The 17285-nt window shown below is 32.3% G+C and overlaps 2 protein-coding genes across 2 annotated transcripts in view; one reads left to right on the top strand and one right to left on the bottom strand.

The window, feature by feature from the left end:
* The first annotated feature begins 4380 nt into the window (after positions 1-4380).
* On the top strand, positions 4381-7981 carry LOC136979277 (uncharacterized). Its single transcript, XM_067275220.1, has 5 exons — positions 4381-4706; positions 4775-4842; positions 7526-7633; positions 7722-7751; positions 7830-7981. The coding sequence occupies exons 1-5, from the start codon at positions 4619-4621 to the stop codon at positions 7929-7931; spliced, it is 396 nt and encodes a 131-aa protein (XP_067131321.1). The 5' UTR covers positions 4381-4618; the 3' UTR covers positions 7932-7981.
* Positions 7982-10440: 2459 nt separating this feature from the next.
* Positions 10441-17285, bottom strand: part of LOC136979279 (uncharacterized) — a 67336-nt gene continuing 60491 nt past the window's right edge. The window contains 4 exon segments of the mRNA XM_067275223.1: positions 10441-10680; positions 13174-13255; positions 13258-13289; positions 15856-15980. Of these exon segments, the coding sequence (XP_067131324.1) occupies positions 10491-10680; positions 13174-13255; positions 13258-13289; positions 15856-15980 (429 nt within the window). The 3' untranslated portion in view covers positions 10441-10490.

Raw genomic sequence — 17285 nt, 5'->3', positions numbered from 1 at the left:
ACTCTCATCGGTTTTGAAGATTCTCTTTAACGATATTTTACTCTTTTGACACATTTCTCCAAAAGAAGAACGAAAAGAGTTTTTATAAAAGAGATATAATTTTTTATTAAAAAGTAAAATTTTCTTTTCTTTGTGTACAAAATTTTATATCTGAACTTAATAAAAAAAAAAAAAAAATAAATTTCTTATTAAGTCCGAACCTACTGGAGATATACACGACCCCTTTTATCTCCCCACTCCCTCGACCTTTAACCTCCAAAATTTTATAGCATCAGTCGCTGTAATATACAAACCTCCGTGCAAAGTTTCAAGAATTTTCGACAAAACACACAGGAGTTATTGAGCTTTAAACAGGGTAAACAAAATCCTGCCTCCCACACACACTAACATCCATACAAACAGAAATTACTTCCGAATCTTTTGCATTTCCCACGCTTTAAGGTGTTCTTACTTCAAAAATGCAAAATTACAGTTTATTAGTTCTTTTATCGTCAACAAGAAACTACTTGAATCATTTACTAGTACAGAGATTTGTTCGTTGAATTTAGAGAAATTCTCTAATTCAAAGCAATCAATTCGTTTTTCCAAATAAGATGCAACGTTGCTGAAACACTTGACATACTTCATTTGTTTTCGTCTATAATAATTGCTACCATTATTTTTATTCTTCGGGAGATATTTAAAAGGCGGGGCCATATCTTCCGAACCAACGGTGCGATTTTCCAGAAAATTTCTAATAAAATTTCGCTCTAACACTCGCAAACTTTCTGAAGTTTTCGATAAAAGGTACAGCAGTTATTACGATTCAAAATGGGTTTAAAAAATCATGCCCAAATACACACAAACATCTATTAATACGGAAAACACTCCCTAACGTTTTGTAGTTTTTGACGTTTCAACTCTTCCTGACTCTCCGAAATTGCAAAAATGTTGGTAGATGATTTTTCGACTAATGGCCATACATTCCCTCTGTCATATAACAGCCGGGAAAGTAAAAAAAATGAAGAAATCAGTATAATTGCTTGCAACGTGATAAAGAGTTTAATAATTAAAAGACCAAGAAATATTTTACTAGTTAATGTTACCTATGGTTCCAAAATGGCGGCTCGTCTTTGATTCCAGTAAATAGAAGAAAGGAAATAGTGGGGGAGCACGTTCTAACCTAACCTAACGTATTCTAATAATTTTGTTAGTAATCGCGCCGAGTATTGGAATTGCCAGATGAATTAATATTATTTTTCCAGGATAAACAAACGCCATTCTCATTGTTTTTACAGAATAATGAGTGCATGTTGTTGTTGGCTCATTTAGCTGTTGTATTTTCGCATTTAAACGACTCGAATGTGCATTTACAAGGACGTGATAAAGACATTTTATTAATGACATACAAACTTCATGCGTTCGTTAAGATGCTTCGTATCTTGATTATTCGCCTTTAAAGCAAAAATATTTGGATATGTTCCCACTCACTTCGAATTATTTTCAGAAAAATTTGATTGAACGAGACACTATTATTCACCACAGTTTGGATTGCACGAAGATGCATTTGCGTGTGCTAAAAACTCAGTTGAAGGAGTATTTCCCGGAAGATAAAAACGATTTCTCCAAGAGACGGGTACGGGTACCGGATGGCCGGATGGCCGAGCGGTAAAGGTGGCAGCCTACCGCTCTGGGGGACCCGGGATCGAATCCGAACGGGTCGAATAATCCCCAGGAATTTTTCGGGGGGTGGTCCGTTCGGATATGTCGGGCCCCGTCCCTCACCACCCGGTCGCACCATTGTGGGCCTGGCCGAACCCATAATGGGCCTACTAAAAGAGGCCCTCTTAGTGCCCACAGGGCGGAAAGAGTTAAAAAAAAAAAAAGAGAGACGGGTACCGGATCCGTTTAGTGAAAATGTTGCCGCTGCCGAGTTACCAGTTGAGATTCACGACCAGCTCATCGAAAAGCTACAACTGCAATTTACATCTGAAGATTTAAATACGTTTTTGGCTCGCTCGTCGACACGAATATGGAAATTTAGTCACGGAAGCATCGAAAATATTAATCCCTTTCGCCACGTCTTATCACTGTGAAAAGGGTTTATCGTCTACGGTTGCGCTAAAAACTAAATACAGCAATCGTCTTTTATCACTCGAAAACCATTTGCTTTTGTGTGTTTCCAACGTAGATCCACGTATGAAGAAAATTTTACATGAAAAGCAAATGCAACCATCGCATTAATTTCTTTTTTTTTACGTGTGTACTTGTTGTAAGTAAAAGGTTTATAAGCTTATAATAAATGATTTCTTCTCATAAAATGATTTTATTATCGTTTCGCGACCCCCAGGTTGAGGAACGCTGCTCTAGACAAAACAGTAAATGTTCAAAACGTATAAGTATAAATATTACCTGTTTGAGGTTTTCAAGCGTATGTCGATCAGCAATTAGAGAATAGATATTCAGCGCCATGTATATCTTTTGATGCTCTTTATAATTTTTAATTTAACTTGCGCTACTTTTCTGGATTGAAATACAACTCTTGAATTTCGCCACGAAGTTTGCAGGCGACAATTAAAGTATCGATATTTTTTTAGTTAAATATCATTTATAACAGCAACAGGTCTCAAGATTACTCTTTTAATATTACTTCGACAGTTTTAGGGTTATTACATTTATTTGAAAATATGTATTTCACACGCTGTTAGGCCATATTTTTGCTTTTCCTTAGGATTTATAATTAATCAGTTCATTAAAATTTCGTAAATATAAACGTATTAATAATATAAAATAAAGAATTTACAAATTTTTTATGTAAAATATTGATATTTACGTACGTATATGCGCAATATTACAGATATACAAAGAATTATAAGTACGTTACATGAGATATTACACGAAATTTGGTTTCTGTAATTTATGTAATGTTTATTAAAATCTATTTATTGTTAAAACGTTATTTAAGTTTAGAAAATTTATATAAAAATTAAATAGTGTAAACTGTGAAAAATCGATCGATGCCAATTAAACGTATAACCCCTTTCGTATAGACGGCCGGATGGCTGAGCGGTAAAGGTGGCAGCCTACCGCTCTGGGGGACCCGGGATCGAATCCGAACGGGTCGAATAATCTCCAGGAATTTTTCGGGGGTGGTCCGTTCGGATATGTCGGGCCCCGTCCCTCACCACCCGGTCGCCCCATTGTGGGCCTGGCCGAACCCATAATGGGCCTACTAAAAGAGGCCCTCTTAGTGCCCACAGGGCGGAAAGAGTTAAAAAAAAAAAAAAAAACCCCTTTCGTATTATAATTTTAAATCTTACAAATCTAAGTGTAAAAGCTCATTTTACAATTTTAATTGATTTGGATAATATACGTTTCACTCAATTGGTTGCATTTGAAACATCCTCGATATACCGCCATATTGGATTACCAGCCAAATCCATGGCGATGCGACATAATAGAATGCGCCCTCTGTAGTGTTTAGTTACTTTATGTTAAAAATCTCGGACAGTACTAAAATCCCTTAAAATTCTTGCCTTGGGAAACTTGTAATTTCTTACCGCCATCTGGTGAAGAAGTTTCGCATTAAAAATTTCTTAGCTCCTCTTTAAGATCTGTATTGTACTCATTGACAAAAAAAGTTACACGTTCGAAGAGAATTGTTCGATTATTGCAAAAAATGGTCTAAAGTTTTGACTCATACAGGTGTGTAAATGATTATAGCTGTGATCTTAATACACACGTGGTAATTCCTTACAATCGCTTTCGGAGTATAAAACGGCTCGCTATGTTCAGAATCTTCAGTATGCCTGTTATTTGGAGGTCTTCGAAGGCCAGGTATGCCTATACGAAGCGGTCAAAGACTACACGCACGGCTGAGAAAGGCCGCATCAGCAGTCCGAGGAAAACAAAATGGCCGCCGTCTGGGCCGTTCTGTTACAACTGAAAGGTGACGCTTTTCTCCACCATTCAGAGACAAGCGGAAGTCTCGCTACAAAATAGTTTAACAGAGGCAAATTTGTATACACGACAAATCCTATGCGTTCTGCCATTAGTACCCCACAATATTGAGAATTACTCCAAAAAGTACTTTTATTGTACAAGTAGCCACAAAATTAGTTAACAGAGGATATCAAAGAGCTGGCTGTACAAGAATTTGGTCAGCAATACAGTTGTAAGCAATATGCATACACATGTATTGTACATGTACAATGGTTTAGAATTACAATAAATTGTTTAATAACCTTTGTAAACTTTGTCAAGCAAAGACAACTTACACAGTCAGTCTAAAATAGTTGATTTTTGAGCCACCCCACGTACCTATTAAGAATAATTTTCCGCTCTTGAAAATGTTTTAGATAGTTCTTAAACAGCAATTTTAAAACCAAATTACAGAAAAATATAAATTCAAATTTAAAAAAATTTTAAAGCTAATTAATATAAATTGTGAAAAACATTATCAGAAATTCTAATAAGTTGAAACCAATCCACAAACAGGAATTAATTAACTTTACTTCCTGTAATGATAAACTTGCAACAAGGGAAATCAATTGCAGTTCTTAAAATCTTAACTTGATTTATAGAATTCAACTGGCAATTTATGTTTACTGGGAATTAATTCTAATCTAGAAAAAGAAAGATGAAGGCCTTTTCTTCAATTGTTCTCACACTTACTTTGTGTGTTATTGTTTACGCTGCCACTCCAGAAGAAATTAAAATATTGTGCTGTAAGAATATTAATTAGTAAAATTATCTGATAAAATTTTATTAAATTTAATATTTCGTTACATTTCAGCATATCCAAAGGATACTATTTATCAGATTTTGAATTTTCTTGTTCAAAGCGATAAAGATGCAGAAAAGGTTGGTTTTCTTTCATCTTTTAATCTCTATCATTTATTAAATAATTGTTTAATACTAATAATTTTTTGGAATTAACTAAACTATAATTATTTACTTTAACTTTTTTAAGTTTAATACTTTATTATAGTATTTAACTTTTGCAAAATTATTATTTAATTTCAATTCTTAAATAAAATAACCAAATAAATTCACATTAGTAATACTAGATATATTTCTACACCTTATCTTTTGCTCAAACCTCCTAATTTGGACCTGGACACTCCTATCAGAACACTCGTGATAAACATCCATGCCTGAACCTTCTCTTTATCTTTCATCTACTCTCTCTTTAACCATTCCAATCTCCTTTTTCTCTATGTACATGAAATTATTTCTCTATCTTCTGATCTTCCTGTTCTCCTGCTCTTGAATTCTACTTTGTTTTCTTGCTTTTCTACTTTTAAAAATACACTGTTTTGGTTTTAATGTTTATCAGTACTCTCCTGATAAATATACAGATTCAAGCCATCTTTTTATCATCCCTCATACCACAGTTGACTATTAAACTTCTTTTTTTTCTGTTCTCCTTGATGTTATTTCTCTGTCTCTTTTCTTGAATTTTCTTCTTATTCTCCTATTCATATACATTTTCTTGGTGTGATAATTACACAATAGTAAGTGTGAATCATTGCTTTTAGTACTAAGATTAAGGAATTGGTATCACTTTTAAGATCGTTTAGCAAGCTGCGAAAGTTACGAAAGCATCCTCGTATCGCACGATAAATTTAATGCTGTTATTTAAAACCGAAATACGGAATGTACTTGAGCCAGATGCAAATGACACTACAATTACTACAGATTTAAAAACAGTAATACAAGAAAAATTTAAAGATTTCCAATTGATGACGATACAGTTTGTTCTCACCTTCTGAACCCTAGTTTTGAAAATTTAAGAGATAAAAATCTACATGCTAACCTGCCTAAAGAAACTAACAAAATTTCTTTGGTACAGAATGTTGCTGCACAATATTTGAAGTTTATAAAACCGATTGCTTCTAGTGGAAATATTTATTATAACCTTGTTATGCTGTATTATTGTATCGTGACGATACAATAATACAGCAGACAAGAAAAGAGATTTTTGGCAGTTTGAGTTAGAGTTTATCCATAAACCAAGTGTTCCGGTTTAGCCATTTGGTAGAGGGAATATAAGAAAAGGCCACAGAAGATCACTTAGAGGGGTAAACACTGTAAAATAATCATATGGTAATTATTTCAATAGCATAAATGATTTTAATAAAGTTCTAAAAATTATATATTGTATTTTTACAGTTAACCAATTAAATTAACCCATTTTCTTTAAACATCGGTGCACAAAAGCACTATTTGCCATATTTTTAATCCTCTTTGTTCGGCATGTGAACTGTACACAAACACACTGTTTTAAAAAAACAGGAGATGAAACATCAATTCTGACATCTATGTATTAAAAATAAAACAATTTTTTATTTTTAAGATTGAAAACATGTACTTTAAAGGAATCTGACTGTGGAAAATAACATCACACTTTAAAAAGAAATTTTTATCATACAATTAATTATTTATAAGGTCATAAAAACTTTATAAATTGGGAGGAAGAGGAGGAAGGAGGAGGAGAATTGAGTCTTCCAGAAGATTTGAAGAAAATCAGCTATAGTTTGAATTGAAGACACATCAGAGCCAATATGGAAAAAAGTTTAAGCTATGGGCATGAAGAATATATTTCAAGTGTATCCTGTGTTAATTTCATTTTCTCCCACTGTATTTTTGTTTCAATGGCATAATGTAACTTTTTCAAAAAGAGGGTCTTGAAATTTCAAACCTCAGGTCAGCAACCTCAAAAATATTTTGGGATTAGAAACCACATCTAATCATGTGTCCTGGTGAGAGAGGAGTTGAAATTTTAGCTAAAAGAGAACACATGGTTTATGGACAAATCTTTTGCAAAAAAACATACTGAAGAGAGACAGGAAAATGCTGCATCTTTGAAACAAGTATTCAGTATGGATACTTGTTTCAAAACAGGAAACATCGATGCTTATAGAATACCATGCCAATAAAAACCAACCATCTGTAATTTTTAATTGGCACACATTTGGAGTGGATCACTAAGATTAATCATCTTTAAATAATTGAAAATATCATCATTTACGATGATATTTTCAATTATTAGTTTTATTAATATTTTAATATTAATAAAACTAATCAAAAGCAGGATGATAATACATTTAAAATTTTAATTAAAAAAATTAATAATAATAATTCTAAAAAGGGGCAAACATCATTAACATCTAAACACCATTGCATACCACCTACCTTACCAATCAATACACTCAAGGTTAAATATGTTTGGTGGGAAAAGGTGTGCCAAGTTGCGCTAATTCACGCCAGTAGCAAGAGCAGTCTGAAAATTTAGGCCGCATTTCTTTATGCGGCGCTCGAGAAGCACTTTACAGTGAACACACCGAAACTGGTTTCTAATTGGCCAACACTGCTCGTGACGTCATTTCCATTTCGCTACACTCTCGCTGCATAAAGAAACTCGGCCTTACAAATGCCTATATTTGTTTCAACTTCATTGCCTTTACGTAATTACAATTAAATAAGAATAATCATAAATTTGTAATCGTGATTATTATTAATTGGTTTTTATATTTTCAATTAGTTTGCCAATATTCTGCACGAATGTTTAAGCCCGCACTTCCAAACTTCTGGTCGCTTGGATTCCTATAAAAAATTTCTCTGTCATCCAGAAATTAAGCAAAATGCACTTGTAAGGATTACATTTCTTTTACATGTAGATTTGAGTCATAGTATTAATTTCTTTCAAAATTTCTAAAGATATTGTTCATTTCTCACAGGTTTATCTTTGTCTGTATGATCACCGTGAGGTCAGTTAAATATTTTAAAATATATTACTTATAATTTTTTCTTTAGTATCAATTGAAAATATAAATATGTATTTTTAGGAATTAAGAGGTATTGTGAGGTTTCGATTAAAAAGTGGTAACGACGAACACCAAGCAAGTGATGACAATATAAAAAATATCTGGAATAACATTACCTTCTGACAAAATGTGCCGTGAATGCAGAATAATAAATATTTTGTTTAAAAAAAATTTACTTTTTTATTATTGAAAAATGTTTAATTTTTTCATCTTGCATACATTAGAAAGGCCTTGATTAGAAAGGTCCTTTAAGTACCCTTGGGCCAGAAAAATTCAGGTCCAAAGTCACGGATGGATTAATTCATAAGCCTTTGTGTCCTTGTTATAGTATTTATTATATAAATGTTTACTAGGACATATCATATTAGTAGGACTTATTATACTGGTGTCGGAGTTCAACAAATTGAGGAAACGTATTCAGAAAAATCTTTATTGTTCACCTGTAAAACAGGTGAAATACAAAGATAGTTTTTTTCTGAATACGTTTCCTCAATTTGCTGAACCCTGACACCTGTGTAATAAGTCCTATTCACGGGTGGATTGTTTGACCAAATTTCTGAAGGCTCTAAATATGTCTTCTCAAGTAAAAAATTGAAATGATAAAATAGTGAATGAATCCTTAATTGTCAAAAGAATCTTAATAGATGCCAACTTAAATAGAAAACTGTCGCCAAGTGAATAAAACAACTAAACACTGGTGGTTACGGAGTGACCGTAGTCGTGGATTCGTGCCTCGACTAGGTGGAGTTTTAGGTTTTATTCAAGTTTGTAACACATAAATGGAAAACATTTCCAGTATTAAGTCCTTCCAGGAGGTGTCACCCCTCGGCAGATTGTCCAAGTGTTGCCTGTTATACAAACAAAAATAGAAAACTGTCTGTAATCATAGGAAATAAAAATCACACGACTTTTGGTACACATTAAAAGTTCATATATAGTTAAACTGTATCTCCAATCCTAAGCTTTCCATATCTGGTCTCAATTTTCATCTAACTCTGTTCTCAAGACCAATGGATAACAGTAGGAATATATAGGTCTGCAATTTGAAAATTGTACACAAATCAGATCTACATCAGCTATTCATCTTAAATTTTGCAAAGCAAATTTTTAAGTGTCGACAAAATATATTAATTTACATTATTCCATTGATAAGAATTTGACAAACTGATAAACAAATATAAATTAAAATTAAATCAGACATCTGATGAGGATAGACATAGATATTTGAACCACTGTCGTCAGATAACTTAAACATTATCACTGCTCTCTCCTATCACAATATAACCTTCTAACGACATTAAATCAAAACATCCTTTTTTACAAACAATGGACTCTTAAGATCCAATAGCAATAATACCTTTAATTTAATCTACAGAAAACATGCATCGTGTTCTAATTTTAACTTAAAATATTAACTGAATAGATTAATGCAATATTGTAGTATTTTGCAAATCATTTTGTACTCGAATCAAAATTATAGCCTTTTATTTTTAATTTTTTAACTCACCACTAAGAGGGCCTTTCTAATCATACCCATTATGATTAGGCCCACAATGGGGATGGCTGGGTAAACAATGGAGCTTAGATCATCTAAGCTCAGTGGCGTAGCGTGGGTGTCAGCCGCCCGGGTCAGAGAAAAATTCGCCGCCCCCTTATTTAGGTATCTCAATTTAAAAGACTAAAATATACAGTAATTCTAAAGAACTTTTCGGCAAGAACAATCATCATTATTGTGTATAGGTGTCAGCGCCGGATTAAGCCTCTAGCGGGCCCTAGACAAAATTTAAATTGGAGCCCCATTTAAATAAGTTGCATCTAAACAAATCTTATATAAAGTGACATTAGCGTAGCTAGTATGGGTGACACCCGGTGCGGATATCGTGGTGTCACCCATAACTTTTTAACTCTTTTATAAAACACTATTGAATTGTAATATCTTCGCACTCGAGCAACTTGAACGCTATATCAAATATGTGATGTCGCGACGTATAGGTGTAGATTTAGAAAATAAATCATAACCATCCATACATCAGTACTACCACGAGACGCGGCCGTAGGAATATTTGTAGATGGCGCGAGAGATCCCATGGCGTACATTGCTTCTGACGCACGGGTGGCTATTGACCTTTTTTTTTTTATTTTATTTTTTTTGTTTTTGTTTTAGGTAATAATGGCTAGTCAAGCGGAGCTTAGTAAGAATTGTTAAATACAGCCTTTCTGTCCTATCAAATTTCGAATTCAAAACAGAGCAGTCTTCTGCACTGAAGCCGGGCCCCTCCGGATTACAGGCCCTAGACATTTGCCTACTTTGCCTATTCGATAATCCGGCCCTGATAGGTGTATTGTATTATTATTTATTGTGAAATTTTGCCGCCCCCTAAAAGTGCCACGGGCGGGCCGCCCCTGCCGCCCCCACTACGCTACGCCACTGTCTAAGCTTAAGACTAAGATTTGAAAATCCAATCTATGCTTGAACCTGAGTTCTTAGAACAGCAAGCTGATTCCTTAGCCCACATCTGACATCAAGACAATGTGTATACAGTAACAATCTAGTTAATTGAATAATAATAATATTAATGAACCTCAATGTTCTGTACAGGAAATTTTGTTGACTTATGTTGAATTACAGGAATTATTTTTTATAATGAAAATAATTTATTAATCAGAAAAAAAGTTCATTTACTACACAGATCCGTTGTAGTGCAACACATCGGCAGAGTCTACGGAAAAGTGATTCTCTCGCGAATTTTCCACATCTTCTGGAATTAATTTGTTTAAGATGTTGTTAAACAACAAAAGGGAAGCATGAAGACCCACTGGTAGATTTCTGCTCAGCCACACTGCTCGATATTGCTCAATCAAAGCCAATAATCTAGAAAACAAAAACTGCAATGTTAAATTCTATGATATCTTTTGTCTTATTTGCATAAAAATAGCAATGAACATATACTGCAGTACATATTCTGTGTTATCATTCAGAAGAATGATGCAAGTTAGTGCATTGCCCAGGAAAATGGCTTTAATACAGCTGGATAAGCAAGCCAATGACAATCTGTTTGAAATGAAGCAAGTAATGTCATTGATTATTGCTTAGCCAGCTGTATTAAAGTTGCTTTACCAGGTGATGATAAATATTAAAAATGCATGAAAACCTAGTAAAGAATTTAATTGTCTTCAGGATATTTAAATAAAAAATTTGAATTGTTAAATTGGTTATATTATTAATAAGGGTAACATCTCCTCAATGTCTAAAAACGAACAGATATTTCCAAACAAACCATAGAATTCATCCATTTAAAAGTGGTTATAACAAAAAGATAGGTATCTTAATATCATATCATCAACTAATTATCACATGCACTATGTATCCTACCAGAGTGATAATCAAGATAGCTAAGACAACAGCATCTGAGCAACCCAAGTTTGAGTTTAGGTCAGAAATTTTCAAAGGTGTCTGGTCTGGATATGTTGCGCTCCATACATCAATGCCTGTCTGAATCTGTAATAGGCCTGTTAGAAAAATTCTCCTGGTATTCGCAGGAAAGAAAACATTCAAAAATTGTGGGCAAAAGACAAATCTATTTAATTTAAACATATTCCCTTTTGATATGGAGAGTTGTAACAGGGACAGCAAGAGCAGAAGTAGGACTTGCATCTGGGTGTAGTGGGTTCAGGATGAGAGATGATTCAGTTAATATAGGAACATCTCTACACACACAAAATCGCTAAAAGTCTAGTGTGTGGGCTATTATTTTGGAATAGTAAGTCTACACCTATGCTTCAATTGAATGACAGAAGAAAATTCCATCCAGGCAAGACTAGTCTTGAACAATGTACAAAGCAACTCCAAAGTAAAGAGAATGAGAAAGTTGCAATCAATTTGCAAGAAAAGATAGACAAGTAGAGATTTCACCACTGCTGATAAACACACAAACACAAAGCAAACAAATACACACACTTAACCTTCTTCTGGCCTGGACAGGCAAAACTTGGACTAACATTTGAACAAAACTGACAGACAACTTAAAAGAGCAGCCACTCAGATGAACAAACAGATAAGGCATCAAGTTTCAAAAGGTTAGGTTTCCCAATATGACATCACAATTGATTTCAAACCTTCTCTCATGCAATCTGATTAATCCCTCACCTATCTCCAAGTAAACCGACACATCTTTCAAACTGTAAAAAAGATCAACGTTGCCAATAATTCAACACCCACTTCTACCTGATATATAATTAACATCAACCTGATCTTCGGATCCTCATTGTTTAAATCAGATTGTATGTGATATATCACTCAACAACTGTTGTTTCTCTTAAAGACAGTGTCATCTATACACTTTCTGTCAGGAATGTCAGTCTAACAGAAATAATTTTAAAAAAGTCCCTTTTCATCATGACAATAATGATCAAGAAATGAAATCTTTTACAAAAGTATAGGAGTAAGGCCATAAAGGCAAGCAAGTGCCTGAATATTTTGAAGTACCAAAGCCTCGCAAATAAATGAGAGCATTAAGTACAATCTACATAAGTAGCAAGATAAAGTTTTATATGTTTAGATCACTCAGACTTTAAATTACAAACATTTAAATATCCAAATTTCATATCAAAATCAACAGAATTCAATATTAATGAAATTTAATTATCAACATTTCAAGAGAAACTAAAAATTCAACATATAACAGTAGTGATATTTTAGAAGAAACTTTTTATAATAAAATATTTTATTTAATCGGCATATATTTCTTGTAGCCATTTTAAAATAAATAAAATTGATTAAGTAAACCATATAATATTTTTTAAACATTTCTAACGTCTCTAGAAACCATATTTCAATATCAAAAATTGTCATTAAATGTCTTATTTGATAATTTTAATGACAATTTCTCTTTGCGTATTTAGTCAGAGAGATAAATTAAGTTATTTTTTCTTCAGAGAAAATTATAAATATTTAAGATTTTCACTTAAAGAGTAAACTTGAAAAAAATCAATATATTTCTCATAAAAATAACCATCTTTCATGATAATACAATTAATCTGAGTAAGATTTTCCTTAGGAAATTGATCATTAAAATTATTTTAAAAAATTTATCAAACAGATGGCTTTTATTGAAGATTAGATAATAAAAACAGTTAATTAAACAGCCTTAAAGTTAACTTTCAATAAACACCAATCTAAGGAATTTTCTCTCTTTGAAACATGATATAAAAGCATCAACTAAACTGTCTCTTAGAGTGTAACAATAATAATAAATCAGAGTTAATCTAATAATAAGTTAATTCTCCTCTCTTTAGAAGAAAAAATTAACAATTTTATAAATTATCATTTAAAAATTAAAAACGGATAAGATAAATGATCACTTACTTGTTAGCTAAGTCTGTTCTGGAGGTGGGAGGAAGATTAACCAATCCAACATTGATAACAGCCAAACCCATTGTTTCGTTTGATTGCGTCCAATAGAAATTAGAAGTTTTCCAATTCTGAAAAATAAAATTTAGTATTTCTAAAGACTAAATAAATTAAAAGTTAATGAAAATGGGTTAAATTTTGAAGAAAATCAAAAGCACTTAGCACTTAATTTTCTTCTTATCTTTCACACATTCTATTGGGTTGTTCGGAAAGTAATTTCGTTTTTTTATTACTAGAGGAATTAGATGTATTTTTACCAGCTAATTTTATTTTAAACCACATTTTCATTATATACTTCGACAGCTGACATCTTAAGGCTTATTTGTAAAAAATTTTGTTTGATTCCGTACAATTGTTTTTTTTTCGGTGACCCATCAAATATGGAAAATCGAAAGCATCATTTCTGGCATATTTTGCTTTTTTATAACTAAAAAATCAAAATACTGTTCAAACAAGAAAAAAATTGTGATACATGTTTGGAGAAGATGTGTTGAGAGAAAGACAGTGCCAAAACTGGTTTAGAAAATTGCATTCTGGCAATTTTAATATCGAAGATACACCACATCCTGGATGGCCATTTGAAGCCAATGAAAACAAAATAAAGGTACGGATTGAAGCAATCTGCCGTATAACAACACGTGAAATCACTAAGAGATTAAATCTGTTAAATTGAACCGTTTATTATTACTTAAAACAAACTGGTTTCGTTTCAAAGCTCGATATTTGGATTTCACGTGTTATTAAAGAGAGATGCTCTCTATGCAGCGCCGTAACTAGCCTTCTATGCACCTGGTGCCAGCTTCTGTAACTATGCCCCAAAACTATGACCCAAAACTTGGTCCAGCTCATTTCTGCATCCCCCAGTATCTGTGCCCTGTGCCTGGGCACCGCTGGCACCGCCCTAGTTACGGTACTGTCTCTATGGTGGGATTTTAAAGAAATTTGTTTTTGAGCTTTTACCAGACAATTTAACAGTTGATTCGAAAGTGTACTGCCATCGAGTAAACAAACTGAGTAATATCATCAAACAGAAAAGGCCAGAATTGATTAACAAACAAAGTGTAGTGTTTTACCACGATAATGCCAAATTTCATGCAAGTTTGGTAACTGGTCAGAAACTGTTATAGCATAGATGGGATGTGTTATCACACCAACCATATTTGCCAGATTGGGCACACTCAAATTATTACTTGTTCTGGTCTATACAATTATTTTTTTAACTGTAAAATATTTACTTGAAATGACAATGTCAAAAATCACTTGAATCAGTTTTTTGTAAACAACGATCAAAATTTTTATGAATGTGAAATCATGCTACTACCAGAAACAATGGCAACAGGTATTTGACCAAAATGGTCAATATATAATTCAATAAAATATTTATTTATTATAAGAATATTGCGCTTATTTTTCTATGAAAAAAACTAAATTACTTTCCAAACAACCCAATATATATCCCGAAAACAGCACAAATCCCATTTTTTATCAGCCAGACCATATTTAAATCTGATCCGGCTGGTGAAACAGCTAAAAAGAAAAATTATTACATAAGCTTACATGTTTGAGAGAATGATATAAATGCTTCTGTATCAGACTGTGCAAATCCTAATAACTATTTATTATCAGAATTGTAATATTTCACATTTAATAAACCACTATTTTACCATCTTAAGAATTTTAGGATGATCATCATCAGTCATTATTAATTTTTTGAGCAAACGTTTCATAAATTAATTCAATCATCATTAATACTAGCTTACTGAAAAATGCTATCAAACATAATAAGAGAATATGTTTTCATGAAAAATAGCTAAAAATATACAATTTTGGTGCTATTTAGTTTCCAATCAAAAACAGTGCTTAGGAATTGATGAAAAGATAAGGACTAGAAACTTACAAACATGTGCCCAATGGTTTACATTCTTCTAAGCTTCAAGTCTAGCTCAATGTCATGAAACTCGGCTATGAAGAAATGTACAGTACATCCAAATGGACACCTGATCTGAGCTGGACTGTTCAGAAAAATGTTCTGTGCCCCATTTTTCAGAAATACAGTAAATCAGAGGTGGGTGTTAACCATTTTAGTTGTGTTACTCTCTACTGTGGGCTTACTTATATATCTTGCAAGTGCAGTCCACTCACTTTTCTGGATGAAGCGAGTGGATCCAATAATGTCTTCCTGATCTAATTCTATCCAATTAGCGTGTATGTTTTCCTGTATCATTTTTTTTCTATGTGGGTATATTGAGTTTTTAATATTGGCTCCACAGTGGGTTGCAGAATATGTCAGTTGCCTATTCAGATTAGGAGTAAATTTTCAAGATGGTTACAATGATGTATATCCAATTATCAAACATTTGTTGCTAGAATACAAGCCTTAATGCATATCTGAAAAGAATATGTCACAAGACATTTTGCCAGTTCAAACATATTAAGGTGCAGTGCTATCACACTGCCTTTGATAATGATATCGGTCATTATATCAAAAAATGTTTATAATAGGTTTTATCAAAAGAATTTAATAGAACAGAATTTGTCAAAACAAAATGTTCCTGGCATGATTGCATGTAAAAGTTTTGAGCATTTAGCATTTATAATATAATTAAGATTTTTAAATGAATAACCTTTATAACATACCTGCAAGCAAAAAGCATTAATTCAGTTGCTAATTGAATTTCTGAAATAATTTCACCATTCTGATGACATTTTGCTTTCGATTTCTGTAGTTCTCTCTGACAATATTTAACATGTCGAATTACTTTCTGAAAAAGTTTAACAAGGATTAAAATGTTTTCAACAATACAAAATTTTAAAATATAAACTATTATCAAATTTTTGTTTCTAATATGATAGTATCCAAGAAAATCTTTCGGTGCAAATACTTTAAAATTATTTTGATATAGAATAAAAATCTGTTTAATGTAATCACTTTGTAATGCCTCACCTATACTGATGATGATAACTGACCGACAACATTAAGCAGTTTAAGTTTGTACAATAATAAGACTACATTTAGTAGAACTTCCGATCTTATTGATTCCAACATTAAAGTAACATGTTAAAAATCTGTTTAAATCTACCATATTTTACGGCATAAAAGACAACTTTTGTCACGAGAAAAAAGACCCAAAAATCACCCTACATCTTATATTTGAAGTTGTAATCTCCTATAGGTTAATGGATTCTCCAAACAGCCATCAGTGAGCTATAGGTAATGAGAATTTTTAGCCCAACTTTTGAATGAAAATGTTATTGTTTAATTAACACATTTTTTGATATGGATAAGCAGTTTTTGTATGTATTCATGTTGAATAATTGTAAATAATTTCTTTTAAACTCTTTTTTCCTGATAAATAAAAGTGTGCATTCTATTTTTAATTTTTTAAACTAGAACACTTTCAGGCAAGGGTCAAAATAATTAAATACATTAAATACACAAAATATTTTTTCCCTAAATATTCTGTGCAGAAATGGGATACCATTCTATATGATATAATTGAAAAATTTCTCATTGTCAATTAATAATAATTCATCCAGCATCTAATTGAAGTGAGAAATGTTAGAAATTTAAACTACTATACTTCTGTCAATTTGCTGTTATGTAAATTTAGATTTATGTAATGGCAGACTGATGCTATGTAAATTAAAGTCTGGATCAGCTTAGAAGTGATTGGGTCACCCAGATATGCCGGGTTTTGAATCTTATGAGCAGACCATCCTCATTGTGAATTTGAATGAATCTTTAGTACATAAGAAAAAGGGTCTCTTAATGTCCACAAAATGAAAAGAATTAAATAGACAATAAATCTAATGTTCATTTCTTCACATATACAAAGAGATACTGAAGATGTTTGCATCAATGTAATTCAATGAACTGATTTTGAAAAATCTGTTATGTCAATACAAACATCTAAATAGCAATACCTGTAATCCAAACAAGCAGATGCTGAAGAATTGTAGAGTATAAAAATCAATTTAAAATATATTACAAATGTAATTTTCAACAAATTTTATTACTACTATCTATAATAAAATAATGATCATTTTCATCTATACTTTTTCCTTCT

This window comes from Centruroides vittatus, unplaced genomic scaffold (genome assembly GCF_030686945.1).
Source record: "Centruroides vittatus isolate TY-2023 unplaced genomic scaffold, ASM3068694v2 contig_601, whole genome shotgun sequence".
Classification (NCBI taxonomy): domain Eukaryota; kingdom Metazoa; phylum Arthropoda; class Arachnida; order Scorpiones; family Buthidae; genus Centruroides; species Centruroides vittatus.
This window is presented reverse-complemented; position numbering and strand designations above follow the sequence as displayed.

Excerpts from the sequence above, each read along its gene's own strand:
- LOC136979277 (XM_067275220.1), top strand. The coding sequence starts at position 4,619 with ATGAAGGCCTTTTCTTCAATTGTTCTCACACTTACTTTGTGTGTTATT. Across the intron at positions 4,707-4,774 it reads AGAAATTAAAATATTGTGCT|CATATCCAAAGGATACTATT; the intron begins GTAAGAATATTA and ends GTTACATTTCAG. Across the intron at positions 7,752-7,829 it reads GTCTGTATGATCACCGTGAG|GAATTAAGAGGTATTGTGAG; the intron begins GTCAGTTAAATA and ends ATGTATTTTTAG.